This window comes from Cupressus sempervirens, chromosome 3 (genome assembly GCF_028749045.1).
Source record: "Cupressus sempervirens isolate cs-2001-9-10 chromosome 3, ASM2874904v1, whole genome shotgun sequence".
In the NCBI taxonomy this organism is placed as follows: Eukaryota; Viridiplantae; Streptophyta; class Pinopsida; order Cupressales; family Cupressaceae; genus Cupressus; species Cupressus sempervirens.
In genome coordinates this window covers 740,726,779-740,748,298 of record NC_143120.1, presented here as the reverse complement: position 1 = coordinate 740,748,298, position 21,520 = coordinate 740,726,779, and the positions used below count along the sequence as shown (strand labels likewise).

Genomic DNA, 21,520 nt, shown 5'->3' with positions numbered 1-21,520 from the left:
ATACAAATTTAGAATACTAATAACTTGAATTTTTTTTTTTGTATTTTAGGTTTCATAGTTCCATTTTGGATAATCGTAGTTAAGATCTCACTGAGTAAATTGAATGAAATTGGTTCACACTATCAGATCATATGCATGGAACTAACGTGAAATAGCTAGATTTTCAATAAAAAGAGGTAATTGTAAGACTATTATGTAGTAAAGATGCAAATCGGGATGGAACCTGAGACATGCTTAGTTTATTATTTGAAACTTAAGACAACCTAACTTACCTCCTAGATCAGTTAAAAATATCTTTATAATCTTCAAATTTTTATTGATCGATCACCAAATATCATTGGCAAAGATGAACGCTTCTACAAGTAATGTATATTCTTCATATTCAAAAGAAGACAAAAACTGAATACAAAACCCATTTAATTCTATCGTCCTTATCCCATAGACTTTGGAGAGTTCTGTATCGTGGCTTCTTTTTATAGTTTTCAATTTGTTCTCGATTTGTTTTAAATTATTATACCTTGCTTGAGTACACTTTCATTCACATATAAAAAGCTCACTAGTTTCAATCTTACTAATTTTGTAGGTAAACAGGGAATTTGATTTTTTTCATTTACAAATGCCAATACTAATCGCAACCAAAAGAAATTAGACAGATATATTAAATGTGATACTTTGTCAGTCTTACATGATCCATTAAAAAGCATTAATTTTTTTATTTTATTTTTAAAAAGCAGTGTATCTTACAAATTTTAAGCTATGCATCATAGAAGATATATGAAATAATATTTTTTACCCTATTCCTGATTTCTCTTTTTCATTGTCACGGGTTTATTTCATTTTGAAACAAATCTAACTTGCATTTGATAGCATTTTTAATCTACAGTAGCTTCATGCAACAATCTATTTTTCGCAATGATTTTATAATTTCCTAAAAGATATACGAATAATATTTTTTACCCTATTCCTAATTGCTCGGTTTAGCTCATTTCGAACTAAACCTAACTTGAATTTGATAACAGAAATCAAATTTGTGATTTGCTTGCATATATATAAAATCGATTGAAAATTTTAGTCTTTATTTAGTTTATCAAATCTTCACTTTCTATTGTTGTTCATAATTTAACACAATGCTAATTGTGATATAAATCTTTCTTGTCATTTGTATAAATAGATATAAATAATTTTTTCCTCTCCACGTGACATTCTGGTTTTAATGAAGAATAATTTTGGACACCTGAATAATAATGAGAAGATAGCGGAGGAGCTGAGCAATGACCTTAAAAGATCGTATTACCCACTTTCCATGGTTTCGATGGTAAGGATGATGCTGAGAAATTAATCATCTTCATGGTAAAGTACTTTCGTGTTCATCACCTTTCGGCATAGTCTAGGGCTTTATGGGTTGCATTTCAGCTGATTGGTGAACCAACTATGTGGTGGAACAGCCACAATTAAGGGCCGAGAGGAAGTTGTGACCAGGACAAATATCTTGGGAATACTTTTTTATCTCTTTTCATGAAGCGATTGTTGCATCTGTTATTTTATGAGACAGACGTAGCTGAGTTTCAAAACTTGATTAAAGGGGTCATGGCAGTGACCAAATATCAGGAGCGATTTTGTTATTTGTGAAATATGTTCCATTGTATTTGTAGGATGAGCATTTTAGAATGGATATTATAAGTTTGTATTGGGATTACATCCCCAGACTGGATCTGTGGTCAAGATGCATGAACCAGAAACCATAGAATTCTTTTCACACAGAAAGATGTTCCTTTAGGAAAATAAACTTCTGTTGAGAATGCAACGAGCAGCTCTAAAGAGAGAATTTTTATTAAATGGTACGAAAATAGTATTCCTATGTGGTCTACCTTTCCTTTGTTTTATTTTTATCGAATCGATCACAAAAAATTAAGCTCAAGAAGCTTAGGCGAACATCTTCTGAATGTAGTCCACGAGCTCCTGGGTGATGCGGAAGGCCTTGCTCAATACGGAATCGGGGAGAGGGGGATTCGCCGCAAACAGAGAATTAGCAATTGTCTGGGTTCCCGGGAGCTGGCTGCTCAAAGCAGAGATGGCGACCGCATTCTCTTTCCCCACATTCTGCTGGAAATGCACGAGCGCCTTGGGGAAGACGAACACGTCTCCCTTCTCCAACGTCTTGCTGAAGAAGGTGTTGTTGGTGTCAATAAACCCTACAAAGAGCTCGCCTTCCGCTAGAAAGAGAACCTCGGTGGCTCTGGGGTGGGTGTGAGGAGGATTAATTCCACCCACTGCGTAGTCGATGCGGACCAGAGATATTCCCAACGTGTTCAGCCCCGGTATCTGCATTACGTTGGTAGGGGTCACGATGGAGCCCACTGCATTGTCGGTGTTCCCCGCCTGCCCAAGCCCCCCGAAGAAGAAGTCCTCTGCTGATACTGCCATTGCCTCCTTGCACACGAACCCGTTCACCAACACTGTGAAAAACAATCATATAATCAGTACCTAGATTTCTAACGAGCACATGCAATCATATAATCAGTACCTAGATCTCTTATTATCTATAATGTTATTCTCTGCTCACCTTTGCTTTCGTTGTCTGCAACGCAGAAATCCTGCAATGGGATGGAATCCGCTGCCACGACGCCTTTGCCGAAACAACATATCAACAGAACAAGCCCCAGCGTGAGGTAAATCATCCTGCTACCCATTATGACAGGAACACAGAGAGACTGATGTGAATAAACAGCTCAGGATGTGGATAATTGAATTGAGTACTATTGCAAGCCCATTTGCATGCTTTATATACTCGAAACGTTAACTGCTCCTCAAGGACTCATTCATTCTTACCTGACGATCAACCCACCTGCTACCGCGGATATACTCTTATCATTCTTTTATTATGGTTGAAATCTTCTACGTTGAGGTTCCTGAAAGCCAATATTATGTATGCTATTGCTCCCTCGTAGAATTGGTAAACTAGGGAAATTGAATGATGTATTTCAAACACAGATGACTACTTCGCAAGGGTTCATTCATCTTGACTCCGTCTATTTTACCCCGTTCTTCCAATATGATGACGTACTTCCACAGGGATTTCCGACGTAAGCCCTACTGCATACGGTTACCTCCACATTAATTTAATAAGACCTAATAACTAAATTGAAAATCACAAACAACTACTGCATCGATTTAAAGATATCTAATGGATGATATTAGTTATTTACATAATAATTAATTATGTATTAATGTTTAATATCAGATCAGAAACAACCACTCCATTTGCAAATATATTATTTATATAATAATTAATTAGATATTCATTTTTACATTTTAATTAAAATAAATATGATTTTTATATTAGTTCTTAAAAATAAAGAAATTAAATTTCATTCCATCACTTTTAGCATTAGCTTTCTTTGATTTAACTACAATCCTATTTTAAACAACTTAATTATAAATTGTGTTTTATAATTATTTGGATTTTAAATAATTAGGGATGGAAATGATTTTCTTTTAGTTGTCTGTAACATATTTAAAATTACATGTTACATATCTAATTATTTGTGAGTTTTCTATAAGTATGTTTTTAAAATCTACATGTAAAATACTTTCGAAGCACTTCAACAAAATTCTCATAACTATTAAAACATTGAATATTAGTCTTAAACTTTATTTCTAAAATTTGCAATTTGCAATTGATTACATTAGTATACTTAAATTTGCATATTGTCTTTATTCTTGGCATTGGTCGAATCTTCTATTACTTATATTAAATTGAATGGAAAATTGTGTTTGGCTAGTCTTTGCAATTGAATGACTAAGACTTGATCTTCTGACCTTGCGATATACTAGCTATTTGACGACTTGACATTCTATGGTATTGGAGATGAGCTTAAACACTAGGACCTCGGTCTACGTTTTATAAGTTGCATACTTATGTTTGGTACAAGAATTGAATACTCGCCATGAAGACCACAAATAATAATCAGGAAGGAACTAGTAAGAATGATGAGCTCAGTCTAAATCAAAGCCAAGACCATATTTTAGCACTTCTAACCTACTGTGGAAACCTCCTCTGGGAGAAGGTTGAACCATTGGATCACCTTGAACAAGATCTAAGGGGTGCGTAGAATGGAGATCAAGTATTAGAAGCTGTCAGAAAATTTGAAGAGGATAGGAGAATTGAGGAACAGTTTAAAGGAAAATTTTGATGAGGAGAATAATTTTGGACCCCTGAATAATGAGAAGATAGCAGAGGAGTTGAGCAAGGACCTTAAAAAGGTCATATTACCCACTTTCGATGGTAAGGATGATGCTGAGAAATTAATCATCTCCATGGAAAAGTACTTTCATGTTCATCACCTTTCAGCACAGTCTAGGACTTTATGGGTTGCATTTCAGTCGATTGGTGAATCAACCACATGGTGGAACAATTAACGGCTGAGAGGAAGTTGTGACCAGGACAAATGTCCTGGGAATAAATTTTTATCTCTTTCCATGAAGCGATCATTGCCTCTGTTATTTTATGACACTGACGTAGCTGAGTTTCAAAACTTGATGTACAAGGGGTCATGGTAGTGACCAAATACCAAGAGTAATTTTTTCGTTTGGTGAAATATGTTCCTTAGTATCTGTAGGATGAGCATTTGAGAACAAATATAAGGTTGTATTGGGATTACATCTCGAGATTGGATCTGTAATCAAAATGCATGAACCAAAAACCATGGAATTCGCACATCGAAAGATACTGCTTTAGGAGGAGAAACTAAAAACGGTAAATGCAATCACAACTTCAGAGAGAAACCACAGTCCTCAAGGATTCAAGAGGAAGTTTCACAATAATGCACTGAGGAATATCAATAACACTTAGAATCAAAATATGAATAGAGATAAGTTGATAACAGTGGAAATGTGAATAACTGGAACAATAGGTCTAACGGTAGGAAGGGAGCGGGGAATGGTTTCTTTACTTTTGGAGGTAAACAATGCGAAAGTTATTGTCCCCATCATACTAGAGATGCAAAACTTTCTCAAACAATTTTTCAAGCTGCACCCATATAAACTACCAAAACATGATCTACGATGCGTCCTAATGGATCTCTCATTGATTAGTTATTCTCAAATCTTAGGACATGGGAGATGACGATGGTTTTATTAGATCTTTATATCTTTTATCTATATAGACTCTAGTGTATCTTATTGTTGTGCTTTCAGTTATGTGTGATGTGAGAACTATGTTTGTTACATTTTCATCAGGCAACAAGTTGATGTCTCTTCCTGGAGGGGAGGGATGTCACAACCCACCATCCCTACTCCTTCATTTCTGTTGGTGAGCTTGTTGGACCTTTGACCTAGTAAAATATGTTGAATCCAGCCCCTATGTTTATCTTTTCTAAGTATGCCAATTGTTATCTTAGACATGTGACTGGAACTAATTTACTTCCTATGTCATGTGATTGTTACTATACCTTGATGTTATTTCATATATTGGATAGTTTGCAAACTATACTTGATTTGAAACTCTCTGAAAAATTACCAAATAAAAGGTAATATGTTATTAATAAAGTTTTATGGAATAAGAAAATAAACTCCAAATCATGTTTAAAAATTAAAACAAACAAAAATTATACGACTAAAGTGATAAAGAAAGGATGTATTTTCAATAGAGTTATAAGCAGGTAAATACATAAGTTAAAATTTAAGACTAAATATTTAGAAAATTCTAATTTTAAAAATATATAAGTTCTAGTGTTAATTTTTTAAATTATGTTTTTTAAGAAAAAATATTTATCATATTAAGATCATTTACGTATCGGGTGCACCTTAAGAGGAAAAGATTACAATTTATTCAAGCTCCTCTCAAGTGACCACACTAGAAACAACAATTGGAGGACCAAGAGTCACAACTTAGAATCCACTTTTTACAAATGAGACGAATACAACCAATAGAAGACCAAGAGTCGCAACTTAGAATTACACAAAGATGTCCATCTTGGATTTGAACCAGGGTGTCGACAATGAGAGCTCCTTGCCTCGACCAACTAAGCTAAACCCCTTGGACTAGAAAATCATTTTTGAAAAAACTATGTTTTTAATGATTATTATTTTAAAAACTTCAAATAATAATATTAAATAAATCATATATGAATATGAAAGCCTCATTATAGGGTTTATATTATTTGTCTCTTGGTTTAGTCAAAAAATTATTTTAAGAAAACTACATTATTATCTTTAAATAGAATTGATTTGGAAACTAGGGATTGGTGGGCCACTGAAACCTATATAAAACACCAAATTCCTTACAAAAGAATAGAAAACATAAGCTTAGCAAAGGAAACAAGCTCTCAGTGTCGATCCCTAAGGTTTTGAAAGGAACCAAACACCTTGTGGGGATTTTAAAAGGACCCCCCAATGACTTCTCAACCAATAACAAAAACTAACTAGAAAGTGCCCATAAAAATTGATAGCATGCCTCGCTCTAGTACCACTATAAAGAAACCAGCAACAACAATACCCATTTAAATAAATAAAAATTCATCATTCAATAACAGATCGAAAAGAGATCAAACCAAGAGGGGGACATGCTCTAAAAATGAAAGCATACAGAGACAAAACTAAAATACCTCTATGGCCTCAAACTAGAGAACATGTTCTCCACCTTCGCCAGGCTTCCTTGCCCAACATTCATCTAACCGCCAAACCACTAGAGCTCTAGAACCAACACACCTCTAGAGAATCAACAGCCAAGAAGTAGTCATAAAAATAGGACATCTCCCAACTGTAAGAGGGAAAAGCTCCACTACACAAGGAAAGCAGCTCAGATGGATAGAATACAAGCCAACAAATGACCTTAGGGAACTGCCAGAGTATTCTCCTAGAGGGATCAAACATCTGCAAGAGCAACCAGAAACCACCAAAGGCCAAGTCCCCAAAACCTGAAGAGGCTCTCCAAATAAATACAACCAACCCCCTTCAACATCTGGCATGACATGGAAAGAGCCATACTAAAGGACACAAATCTCGTTTTCATTGTCACGGGTTTATTTCATTTTGAAACAAATCTAACTTGCATTTGATAGCATTTTTAATCTACAGTAGCTTCATGCAACAATCTATTTTTCGCAATGATTTTATAATTTCCTAGAAGATATATGAATAATATTTTTTACCCTATTCCTAATTGCTCGGTTTTATTGTCACCGGTTTAGTTCATTTCGAACTAAACCTAACTTGAATTTGATAACAGTTTTAATCTACACTAGCTTCAAGAAAAAATCTATGAAATTTTGCAATAATTTAATAATTTCCACTATCGATAACTATTTACAATCAATGATCTACGAAGGTGAATATTACCACATGCGGAGCAGGAACTGGGCATTTTACCACATGTGAACCTTGAACTAGTCTCGCCATTTGACATTTTTTATGCTGCCATGAAATGTACTCTACAAATGGTCACCTATCAAGAATTAAATAATTAATTTCTAGGTGATTATGGGGCAAAAGTACAAAATTGTGTCACCTTTCAAGCTGAGATATCAAAATGATTGAATTTGAGTATTTCTCTCTAAAAATCAATTTTGTTCAAACATATGATCCAGATAAATTCATCATAGCTAAGCTATATATGGTCTCACACTTTTCCAATTGGAAATGCATATTTTATACTGGTTTGTATCCAATTACTAAAGAAATAAAAGTATTTCAGAAAACTGACGTTTCAATAACTCTTACTATTTTTTATGATATTTTTTTAATAACCTATAGAACACCATTTTACAGAGCTCAAAGTCAAGGATATTCTCATATAGAGTTTTTAACTTATTTTAATTAGATATAGCATATTGTAATTAAAAATTCTACAAGCATGTATTTTAACACTCAAAAATATGTCAATTTTGAGAAAGAAAAAATATTAAATCATATTAAAAATTTGAAAATCATATGATGTTCTAGAGGAGAGAAATTCCTCTTCTAGAATGTATAATTTTTCTTCTAGTTAGAATAGATTTGTTTTGAAAAATGTGGTGTAAGATGGAGGCTATCGATTTTAGGTGACCTGAAATTTGAATCATTATAAAAGAGAAAATATAGGTCTAAAGACAATTTTATTTTTTATTGTTCTAGCTATGTATGTTATCTATAACATAGTCTGAGATCAAAGGGAAATGAGTTTATTTCCATATAGTTTTTTGGTGGGAACTAGACCCCTAATTTTCATCATTTTTCAACACCTAAAACATCGATTCTTATTCCAAATAATTATAAAAAATTACAATCCTAAACTTCATCCATTTCTACACATTTCATTAGTTTACTTCATTTTCAAATTCTCAATAATAATACCATGCTTATGTCATTAAAGGTGAACAGTCATACTTTCGTTAGCCCTTTCCTTTACAAAAGGGTGACACGGGTTTGTGCTTTTACCCTATGTTGATGTGTTGATGTGCAGAAAAGTAAAGAAAAGTAAACTATGAGTTGTTGATCCCTCTCCCTTGGTATACCATTAAAATGATGCAAATGTTAAGTATATACTTAACATCAAAAACTTTAGTCCCTCAACTTGTATCTACATCTTAATATTGTATGGAATAATAGAGTTGGTGATCTATGTATTTTTTCATTTTACTCAATGAAAGACGTTCAATTAATTTATCACTGATTGGGTTTGGGTGCAAATTTTGGGCAAAGAAGCCACATATCGTGCCTTGATAAGGAGTAGTTAAGTTAACATCTTGACTAGAATGGCCAGCGATGACCTTTCAACATGGTTAAGACTGCGCTATATAATTTATCAATAACTGGAAAATACCACACCTCACCTCATATCCAAAATTTTAAGCTTGTGCATTGGAGTAGAATTAGACTTTCTAAAAATCATAGATGTGCACCAATTTAAGAGTCGTTCACTAGAACCAATAAGGCACCCAGATTCAAATTTAGTTATAGATACATACAATTAGGTGGAGTTTTGAATTCGTTTGTTACAATTTGGATTTGTTATAACATTACAAGGTCATCACGATAGTAAATAAAATCATCAATCTTTATTGAAGAAGGATCTTGTGTTCATTCCATATAATTGATAGAGGAAACCTTCTTAAAATTTTAAACATACTAAAGATGGTAATCGTAGTATGGAAACAAACCTCAATGTTTAATTAAAGGACCATGCAATAATTGTTTACATTTCCACACTGTCTTTCCTTGCGAATCATGGTGTTGTGTATTACATACTTCCTCCGAAATGTAAAGGATTGCCAGTTATAATTCATGAAAAATGGCTCATTATATTTGAAGCTGGTTGACGTTGAGAAAAATCATTGTATTATGAAAAAATCAGTTGTTGTTTAGATTTTAAACTAAAAATTGTACAAGAAAAATGAGAAGTGTAGTTGTTGGATATTGGAAATGTGCCTCTTAGTTGAGATCATTGCTAAATTTGGCACCGAGTCTTGTGAAGGCAGGATCAAAATTAAGATTAAAATAGGTTAAGTTATAGGATGTTCTTAATTGTACTAGTTCTTATGGTGTTGTAAATGTTTCATTAAATATTAGAGGTTATTTTTATGCTTACTAAGAGTACGGCTATGGTCTTATGATCTTGTGATCCCTTGTTTTTGAAGTAGCTGATAGCAACCAAAAAAAAGGGGGCCTGGCCCGAGAGAACAAAAGGCTGAGAATTCAGTTGGAGGTTATCTCTCAGTTATCTAACCTATACCAACTTTGAGCATCAAAAACCATAATATGTTCAGAGCCGAATCATCATCATCCACAGTACTTAAACTGCTATGCATAGTAAACTAGATAATAAACTAGCAACATTTGAAAACAACACTGCTATTGGTCCAAGTAATCGACATATTCCTAAAACCCCATGGGGTGCAAAGTTCAGAAACATAATCATAAAAATAGTAAAAAAACACAACAGAGCCTGGGCTAGATTCCCTCTTCCTTCTCTTGGTTCCCATTCTTCTGCTCCTCAAGTGCTTCCCTTGTCGCGTCCTCCTCCTCCACTTTGATTGGTTTGTCCAGGAAGTTTTCTACTTTGGTCAAAAGTCAAAATTTATGGTAGTAAAATGTTCTATATAAAGTCAATCTGGAATGGACAAACTTAGAGTGCCAATATTTTACACAGATAAGACGGTTACAAGTAATAATGATATCTTTATAAGAGATATGACAAAAGATTTCCTTACTTGGACCTTGTTGGCTATCAAAATTTTGTGATATTGCTTTGTTAATGCATGTTTCCTAATCATGAGGTAGATTTCTTATTTTTAAATGTCCAACACTCTGTATTTACTTATCAAAATTTCTTCTTCTTCCATGAGGAATGCTATTGTATACGATCTCATTATCAAAGCATGCTTATTAGTAATCTAAGAGAACTTCATTAGGAACTTAAATATCTTTTTCTCTGACTCTTGTGTACGACATGTGAATATATCTAAATATTGTATTTTAAAGTTCTATTAGTTTTGAAAGATAATTATTGCACATTCTTCATGATGCCTTATAGTACCATATTATGTCAGGAGGGTGTTGCTTCTAGCATTCATGAATAAATAAATATTATTAAATTTTCTCTTGCACTCTTTATACAAATTTAGAATACTAATAACTTGAATTTTTTTTTTTTGTATTTTAGGTTTCATAGTTCCATTTTGGATAATCGTAGTTAAAAATCTCACTGAGTAAATTGAATCAAATTGGTTCACACTATCAGATCATATACATGGAACTATCGTGAAATAGCCAGATTTTCAATAAAAAGAGGTAATTGTAAGACTATTATGTAGTAAAGATGCAAATCGGGATGGAACCTGAGACATGCTTAGTTTATTATTTGAAACTTAAGACAGCCTAACTTACCTCCTAGATCAGTTAAAAATATCTTTATAATCTTCAAATTTTTATTGATCGATCACCAAATATCATTGGCAAAGATGAACGCTTCTACAAGTAATATATATTCTTCATATTCAAAAGAAGACAAAAACTGAATACAAAACCCATTTAATTCTATCGTCCTTATCCCATAGACTTTGGAGAGTTCTGTATCGTGGCTTCTTTTTATAGCTGTCAATTTGTTCTCGATTTGTTTTAAATTATTATACCTTGCTTGAGTACACTTTCATTCACATATAAAAAGCTCACTAGTTTCAATCTTACTAATTTTGTAGGTAAACAGGGAATTTGATTTTTTACATTTACAAATGCCAATACTAATTGCAACCAAAAGAAATTAGACAGATATATTAAATGTGATACTTTGTCAGTCTTACATGATCCATTAAAAAGCACTAATTTTTTTATTTTATTTTTAAAAAGCATTGTATCTTACAAATTTTGAGCTATGCATCATAGAAGATATATGAAATAATATTTTTTACCCTATTCCTGATTTCTCGTTTTCATTGTCACGGGTTTATTTCATTTTGAAACAAATCTAACTTGCATTTGATAGCATTTTTAATCTACAGTAGCTTCATGCAACAATCTATTTTTTGCAATGATTTTAGAATTTCCTAGAAGATATATGAATAATATTTTTTACCCTATTCCTAATTGCTCGTTTCATCGTCACCGATTTAGTTCATTTCAAAATAAACCTAACTTGAATTTGATAGCAGTTTTAATCTACACTAGCTTCAAGAAAAAATCTATGAAATTTTGCAATAATTTAATAATTTCCACTATCAATAACTATTTGCAATCAATGATCTGAGAAGGCGCATATTACCACATGCTGAGTAGGAACTGGGCATTTTACCACATGTGAACCTTGAACTAGTCTCACCATTTGACATTTTTTATGCTGCCATGAAATGTACCCTACAAATGGTCACCTATCAAGTATTAAATAATTAACTTCTAGGTGATTATGGGACAAAAGTACAAAATTGTGTCACCTTTCAGGCTGAGATATCAGAATGATTGAATTTGAGTATTTCTCTCTAAAAATCAATTTTGCTCAAACATATGATCTAGATAAATTCATTATAGCTAAGCTATATATGGTCTCACACTTTTCCAATTGGAAATGCATGTTTTATACTAGTTTGTATCCAATTACTAAAGAAATAAAAGTATTTCAGAAAAATAACGTTTCAATAACTCTTACTATTTTTTATGATTTTTTTTAATAGAACACCATTTTATAGAGCTCAAAGTCAAGGATATTCTCATATAGAGTTTTTAACTTATTTTAATTAGATATTGCATATTGTAATTAAAATTTCTACAAGCACGTATTTTAACACTAAAAAATATATCAATTTTGAGAAAGAAAAAATATTAAATCATATTAAAAAATTGAAAATCATATGATGTTCTAGAGGAGAGAAATTCCTCTTCTAGAATGTATAATTTTTCTTTTGGTTAGAATAGATTTGTTTTGAAAAATGTGGCGGGAGATGGAGGCTATCGATTTCAGGTGAGTTGAAATTTGAATCATTATAAAAGAGAAAATATAGGTCTAAAGACAATTTTATTTTTTATTGTTCTAGCTATGTATGTTATCTATAACATAGTCTAAGATCAAAGGGAAATGAGTTTATTTCCATATAGTTTTTTTGGTGGGAACTAGACCCCTAATTTTCATCATTTTTCAACACCTAAAACATCAATTCTTATTCCAAATAATTATAAAAAATTATAATCCTAAACTTCATCCATTTCTACGCATTTCATTAGTTTTCTTCATTTTCAAATTCTCAATAATAATACCATGCTTATGTCATTAAAGGTGAACAGTCATACTTTTGTTAGCCTTTTCCTTTACAAAAGGGTGACACGGGTTTGTGCTTTTACCCTATGTTTATGTGTTGATGTGCAGAAAAGTAAAGAAAAGTAAACTATGAGTTGTTAATCCCTCTCCCTTAGTATGCCATTAAAATGATGCAAATGTTAAGTATATACTTAACATCAAAAACTTTAGTCCCTCAACTTGTATCTACATCTTAATATTGTATAGAATAATAGAGTTGGTGATCTATGTATTTTTTCATTTTACTCAATGAAAGACGTTCAATTAATTTATCACTGATTGGGTTTGGGTGCAAATTTTGTGCAAAGAAGCCACATATCGTGCCTTGATAAGGAGTAGTTGTGTTAGCATCTTGACTAGAGTGGCCAACAATGACCTTTCAACATGGTTAAGACTGCACTATATAATTTATCAATAACTGGAAAATACCACACCTCACCTCATATCCAAAATTTTAAGCTTGTGCATTGGAGTAGAATTAGACTTTCCAAAAATCATAATGTGCACCAATTTAAGAGTCGTTCACTAGAACCAATAAGGCACCCAGATTCAAATTTAGTTATAGATACATAAAATTAGGTGGAGTTTTGAATTTGTTTCTTACAATTTGGATTTTTTATAATGTTACAAGGTCATCACAACAGTAAATAAAATCATCAATCTTTATTGAAGAAGTATCTTTTATCAATGGCTAACCTAGACATCACTTTGGTCTTTTTCACCTTAGAAGGCTTCTGAAGGAAACTAGAGATCACATCAAATGGAGGTAGAATCATTTGAACAACTTTCTTCTTCTTCTTAATATTGTTCTGGAACCATGAATGTGTAGTATTTGAAACTTGCACATCGCCTATTATATTTTCAGCAATCATCATTAAATCTTCTGAATTAGATAATTGATTATCCAGCTGTGTGATGTTTATTAATGATATCTCAGGAGGAGAGAGACTCAAATGAGGGATTGCTACATCATGAGAGGATGTAATGGGAATGTGTGGTTCAACGGCTTGGGGAGTTCCTTGATCCTTCATATTAGGCTCATTTCCTTCCTGATTTGATCTAGTAGATTTATTTTTCATCTTTGTCCTCCTCTTTTTGACTGTAAACTTAGCTAGATGATTTAGATCTTAATCTTGATCTGGAACACTTGCATCTAATTGTTGCATTCCTTTAATGCCATTCGAGATGATTGTCCTTGATTGCCTCTTCTCTCCCTACTTTGGAATTCAACAGCTTCCCTTTCTACTTTGACTTTATTGACCCAATCTCTTGTCCTTTTAAGAACAAAGGCAATCCTTTCTTTTAAGTTTTTTAACTCCGGAATTGACTAATCAATAGGAGGGAGATCTAGCAATTCGATTTTCTCATAGTAGAAAGGATCAACCAAGGAAACCTCATTATCATCTACACCTATCACATCAATATCCAGCTTGAAGTCTATTACCTGCCTCACTGTAAGCCGCATCCAATCTCTCTTCCTGACTTCAAAATCATTTTCACAATCCTCCCAAAAGTCCTCTAGAGACGGGAAGTGACCAAGATTGGGATTTAACTTTAACTCATTCACTGCATAGCCCTTACTATCATAAGGGAAACGCATCGTATAAGGATGCAAATTTATTGTGGCAATAGATCTTTCTATATTCCGAGCATCTGATGTGGTATCACAACTATAATATCTGATGCCGATAGGAAAAGGTATTTCATCTATCCTCCAATTCCTGCAAAGTTTATTGATTTGACTTATTTGCTTGAACATTTCAATCAAGACCAATTTATCATCAACAAATCTAGGTAGCATTAGTGGACACCCATCATAGGCAGCTAATCTGATATAAGTAAACTTTAGGAACTGTATGAAAACACTTCCATATTTTTGTACTTTCATTGCTGCTTCTAGTGAAATTCTGACCCCGATATTCCCTTGAATTTCTCTTATAGTCAGCATTGTAAACGCATCATTCACTCTTCTAAAATGGTGCACGCTATTGTCACACTGAATATGAGGAAGATGATTGTAAATGAGAGTCACATCATTATAGATACCCTGTCGATTAAGTCCTGGCCAACTTTTGGTACTTGTAATAGCATAGAAAAGGTATGAAGTCATGTAGAAGTAGTCATTTTCTTGAAGACCCATGAGTTGTCTATACAGTGAGTTATTGATAATTTCAACCCAATCAATGTTTTACTTCCCTTCGCAGACCATGTTAATAAACAGGAACATCCAACCTTCAAACTCATGTGAATCTTGAAGTCCAACTGTCCTACTTAATAGAGTTACCATGTTTGCTATGTCTTCTTTTAGCAATGATCTATGAATGGATTTGGCCAGTTGAGATTTCCCTTTCCTTGGTTGCAAGAGCCATGACTTGGCAACAATGTTCAAACACTGAGTTTGATTCGAGATAAAGTACTCCTTATACTTAACATCAAAAACTTTAGTCCCTCAACTTGTGTCTACATCTTAATATTGTATAGAATAATAGAGTTGGTGATCTATGTATTTTTTCATTTTACTCAATGAAAGACATTCAATTAATTTATCACTGATGGGGTTTGGGTACAAATTTTAGGCAAAGAAGTCACATATCATGCCTTGACAAGGAGTAGTTATGTTAGCATCTTGACTAGAATGGCCAACGATGACCTTTCAACATGAATAAGACTGCGCTATATAATTTATCAATATCTGGAAAATACCACACCTCACCTCATATCCAAAATTTTAAGCTTGTGCATTGGAGTAGAATTAGACTTTCTAAAAATCATAGTTGTGCACCAAGTTAAGAGTCATTCACTAGAACCAATAAGGCACCCAGATTCAGATTTAGTTATAGATACATACGATTAGGTGGAGTTTTGAATTTGTTTCTTACAATTTGGATTTGTTATAATGTTACAAGGTCATCACGATAGTAAATAAAATCATTAATCTTTATTGAAGAAGGATCATTATGTGTTCATTCCATATAATTGATAGAGGAAACCTTCTTAAAATTTTAAACATACTAAAGATGGTAACCGTAGTATGGAAACAAACCTCAAAGTTTAATTAAAGGACCATGCAATAATTGTTTACATTTCCACACCGTCTTTCCTTGCGAATCATGGTGTTGCATATTACATACTTCCTCTGAAATGTAAAGGATTGCCAATTATAATTCATGAAAAATGTCTCATTGTATTTGATGTCGGTTGATGTTGAGAAAAATATTTGTATTATGAAAAAATCAATTGTTGTTTAGATTTTAAACTAAAAATTGTACAAGAACAATGAGAAGTGTAGTTGTTGGATATTGGAAATGTGCCTCTTAGTTGAGATCACTGCTAAATTTGGTACTGAGTCTTGTGAAGGCAAGATCAAAATTAGGATTAAAATGGGTTAAGTTATAGGATGTTCTTAATTTTACTAGTTCTTATGGTGTTGTAAATGTTTCAGTAAATATTAGAGGTTGTGTTTATGTTTACTAAGAGTATAGCTATGATCTTATGATCTTGTGATCCCTTGTTTTTGAAGTAGTTGATAGCACACAAAAAAATGAGGGCCTGGCCCCAGAGAATAAAAGGCTGAGAATTCAGCTGGAGGTTATCTAACCTATACCAACTTTAAACATCAAAAACCATAATATGCTCAGAGCCGAATTTTCATCAGCCACAGTCGTAGGATATCATTTAACCCAATTCAACCCATTGGAATACAACATGTATGTCCCTAGGGATCCTACAAACCCTATGAATGTATTTTGTTATGTAATAGGTCAAAATTTGTCATGGCATTCCCTATGACCCCTTTTTACCAATTATAACACATCATGTATGTCCCTAGGGATCTTAGGTGTCGTAGGAACATACATCATGTGTTTGAATGAGCCAAAATTTTGACCCATTAAATGATAGCATATGTTGATAGGGGTCCTATAACCCCTAGAAAAATATATCATGTGTTCAAATGAATCGAAAGGGGTCATAGAGTACCCCATGATCCCTTTCAATATATAATATGACAATATATGTTGTTAGGGGTCCTAGAAACCCTAAGGACATAAATAATGTGTTTAAATAGGTTGAAAGGGGTCATAGAGTAACCTATGACCCATTTTGACCCATTAAATGACGACATATGTCTCTATGGGTGCTAGGACACCTAGAGACATATTATAATCATTTATATGAGTTGAAAGGCGTCATAGGCTAAGATATCCTATGACCCTTTTTGACACATTTTATTACAACATATGTCTCTAGGGGTCCTAAAATCCCTACAGACATATTATAATAGTTTATATGGGTTGAAAATATAGGATAACCTATTATCCCTTTCAACATATTTCATTACAACATATGTCTCTAGGTGTCATAGGACCCCTAGGGACATATTACAATTATTTCTATCATTTAAAAACGGTCATTGTATAACCTATGACCCCTTTCGACACATTTCATGAAAATATATGTCTCCAGGGATCCTATGAACCCTAGGGACATATTATAATCATTTATATGGGTCGAGAGGAGTCAGAGCATAACCTATGAGCCCTTTTGACAAATTTCATGGCAACATATGTCTCTAGAGGTCCTAGGACCCTTAGAGACATATTAGAATCATTTATATGGGACGAAAGGGGTCATAGGATAACCTATGACCCCTTTCGACATATTTCATTACAACATCTATCTCTAGGGCTCGTAGGACCCCTAGGGACATATTATAATAATTTATATGGGTCAAAATGGGCCACAAGATGTCCTATGAACCCCTTTGACACATTTCATTAAAACATATGTCTCTAGGAGTCCTAGGACCCCTAGGGACATATTATAATTATTTATATGGGTCGAAAGGGTTCATAGGAAAACTTGTGACCTTTTTTGACATATTTCATTACAACATATGTCTCTATAGGTCCTAAAACCCATAGGGACATATTATAATTATTTATATGGATCAAAAGAAGTCATAAGATAACCTTATGACCCCTTTCGACATGTTTCATGACAACATATGTATCTAGGAGTCTCAAGACTCCTAGGGACATATTATAAGCATTTATATGGGTCGAAAGGGACCCTTTCTACAGATTTCATGACAACATGTCTCTAGGGGTCTCAGGACCCCTAGAGACATATTAGAATTATTTATATGGGTTGAAAGGGGTCATAGGATAACCAACAACCCATTCGACATATTTCATGAAAACATATGTCTCTAGGGATCATAGGACCCCTAAGGACATATCATAATCATTTCTATGATTTGAAAGGGGTCATAGTATAACCTATGACCCCTTTCAACACATTTCATTAAAACATATGTCTCTAGGCATTTTAGAACCCTTGGGTGCATATTATTATTATTTATATGGGTTGAAAGGAGTCATAGGATAACCTTATGACTTCTTTTGACATGTTCCATGACAACATATGTCTCTAGGTCTCCTAAGACTCTTAGAAATATATTATAATCATTTATATTGGTCAAAAGGGGCAATGAGATAACCTGTGACCCCTTTCGACACATTTCATTACAACATATCTTTTTAGGGGAACATGACCCCTATGGACATATTACAATCATTTATATAGATCAAAAGAGGTCATAGGAAAACCTATGACCCCTTTCGACACACTTTATAATAACATATGTCTCTAGGGGTCCTAGAACCCTTAAGGACATATTATAATCATTTATATGGGTCAAAAGAGGTCATGGGATAACCTATGACCCCTTTCAACACATTTCATGAGAACATATATTTGTAGGGGTCCCAGGACCCTAAGAACATACTATAATCATTTATATGGATCGAAAGGGGTCATAGGATAACCTATAACCCTTTTCGACATATCTCATGACAACATATGTCTCTAGGGGTCCTAGGATCCGTAGAGACATTTTAAAAACGTTTATATGGGTTGAAAGGAGTCAGGATAACCTATGAACCCTTTCGATACATTTCATGGCAACATATGTCTCTAGGGGTCCCAGGACAACTAAGGACATATTAGACTCATTTATATGGGTCGAAAGGGGTCATAGGATAACCTATGTCCCCTTTCAACATATTTCATTACAGCATATGTCTCTAGGGGTCATAGGACCCCTAAGGACATATAATAATCATTTTTTTGGTTTAAAAGGGGTCATAGTATAACCTATGACCCCTTTTGACATATTTTATTACAGCATATGTCTGTAGGGGTCTTAGGACCTATAGAGACATATTATAATTGTTTATATGGGTTGAAAGCAGTCATAAGATAACCTTATAACCCCTTTCAAAATGTTTCATCACAACATATGTCCTGAAGGGTCTTAGGACTCTTAAAAACTTATTATAATCATTTATATAGGCCAAAATAGGTCATAGGATAACCTATGACCCCTTTCGACACATTTCATGACAACATATGTCTTTAGGGGTCCCAAGACCCTTACAGACATATTATAATTATTTATATGGGTTGAAAGGGTTCATAGGATAACCTATGACCCCTTTCCACATATTTCATTACAACATATGTCACTAAGGGTCCCAAGATCCTAAGGGACATATTATAATCATTTATATGGGTTAAAAAGTGTCATAGGATAACATATGATCCCTTGCGACACATTTTATTACATATCTTCAGGGGTCGTAGGACCCCTAGGGACATATTATAATCATTTATATGGGTCGAAATGGGCCATAGGATGTCCTATGACCCTTTCCAACACATTTCATTACAACATATGTCTCTAAGGTCCTAGGACCCCTAGGGACATATTATAATTGTTTATATGGGTCGAAAGGTGTCATAAGATAACTTATGACCCCTTTCAACACATTCCATTACAACATATGTCTCTGGAGGTCCTGGGACGCCTAGGAACATATTATAATTGTTTATATGGGTCAAAAGCGGTCATAGGATAACCTATGACCCCTTTTGATACATTTTATGGCAACATATGCCTGTAGGGGTCCTAGAACCCCTAGGGACATATTAGAATTGTTTATATGGGTCAAAAGAGGTCATAGAATAACCTATGACCCCTTTCGACATATTTCATGACAACATATGTCCATAGGAGTTCCAAGTCCCCTAGGGACATATTATAAATATTCATATGGGTCGAAAAGATTTGACACATTTCATAATAACATGTCCCTAAAGGTCTTAGGACCCTTAAGGACATATTAGAATCATTTATATAGGTCAAAAAGGGTCATAGGATAACCTATGATCTCATTCAACATATTTCATTACAACATATGTCTCTAAGAATCATAGGACCCCTAAGAACATATTATAATCATTTCCATAGTTTGAAACGGGTCATAATATAACCTACATTTCATTACAACATATGTCTCTAGGGGTCTTAGGACCCCTACGGACATATTATAATTGTTTATATGGGTCGAAAGGAGTCATAAGATAACCTTATGACCCCTTTTGACATGTTTCATGACAACATATGTCCCTAGGTCTCCTACTACTCCTAGGTACATATTATAATCATTTCTAAGGGTCAAAAAGGGGTCATGGGATAACCGATAACCCCTTTCGACACATTTCATTACAACATATGATTTTATTGGAACAGGACCCCTAGGGACATATTATAATCATTTATATGGGTCGAAAGGGGTCATAAGAAAACCTATGATCCGTTTCGACACATTTCATTACAACATATGTCTCTAGGGGTCCTGAGACCCCTAGGGACATATTATAATCATTTATATGGGTAAAAAAGGGTCATAAGATAACCTATGACCCCTTTCAACACATTTCATGACAACATATGTCTCTAAAGGCCACAGGACCCTAGGAACATATTATAATCATTTATATGGGTCCCCTTTCAACACATTTCATGACAACATATGTCTTTAGGGGTCCCAGAACCCCTAGGGACATATTAGAATTGTTTATATGGGTCGAAAGGGGTCATAGGATAACCTATGACCCCTTTCGACATATTTTATTACAACATGTCTCTAGGGGACACAAGACCCCTAAGCACATATAATAATCATTTATATGATTTCAAATAGTTTTTAACACATTTCATTACAACATATGTCTCTAAGGGTCCCAAGACCCCTAGGGACATATTAGAATCATTTATATGGGTCGAAAGGGGTCATAGGATAACCTTATGACCCCTTTCGATATGTTTCATAATGACATATGTCCCTAAGATTCTCAGGTCCCCTAAGGACATATTATAAATATTTATAACACATTTCATGATAATGTAAGGAAACTCAGGTGCGAAAACAGCTTCCTACACTAATCTCTTAAGGAAAGTATGGTGCAAATATTTTTAAAAACTTTTCACTTACAGATTTGTAAACAACAACAATATTGCGGCCAACAATGCATACATAAAAATAGATAGAGAAAGAAACACATAACACAAAGATTTTCCAGTGGAAAAAAACCTTTCGGTAAAACAACCCCACCCCTCCAGAACCTGCACAATGTATTATCTTCAACAAAATGTTACAATACACTTGTAGTGCAAGCTCAACAGTGACAATAGAAGACTCCAATAGCAACTCACAGTACCAACAATACACTCTCACGCATCACTACTCTTCATAACCCTAGAAAATGCTTATAACATGCGCTTCACTTTAGGGCTACTCCCAAAGATAAACTGTATTAGGGTTTTACCATTCTCCGAGAAAATAGGAACCCTAACCCCACTATTGGGGTAGAGTGTACAATACTCCAATTTATCAGTTGCCACATGTCTTCACC

General features: G+C 33.8%; 1 protein-coding gene across 1 annotated transcript; it reads right to left on the bottom strand.

The window, feature by feature from the left end:
* Positions 1 to 1,923: 1,923 nt before the first annotated feature.
* LOC149568945 (putative germin-like protein 2-3) lies at positions 1,924 to 2,690 on the bottom strand. Its single transcript, XM_089817654.1, has 2 exons — positions 2,564 to 2,690; positions 1,924 to 2,456 (listed from the first exon to the last, which is right to left on the bottom strand). The coding sequence occupies exons 1-2, from the start codon at positions 2,688 to 2,690 to the stop codon at positions 1,924 to 1,926; spliced, it is 660 nt and encodes a 219-aa protein (XP_089673780.1).
* Positions 2,691 to 21,520: the final 18,830 nt, after the last annotated feature.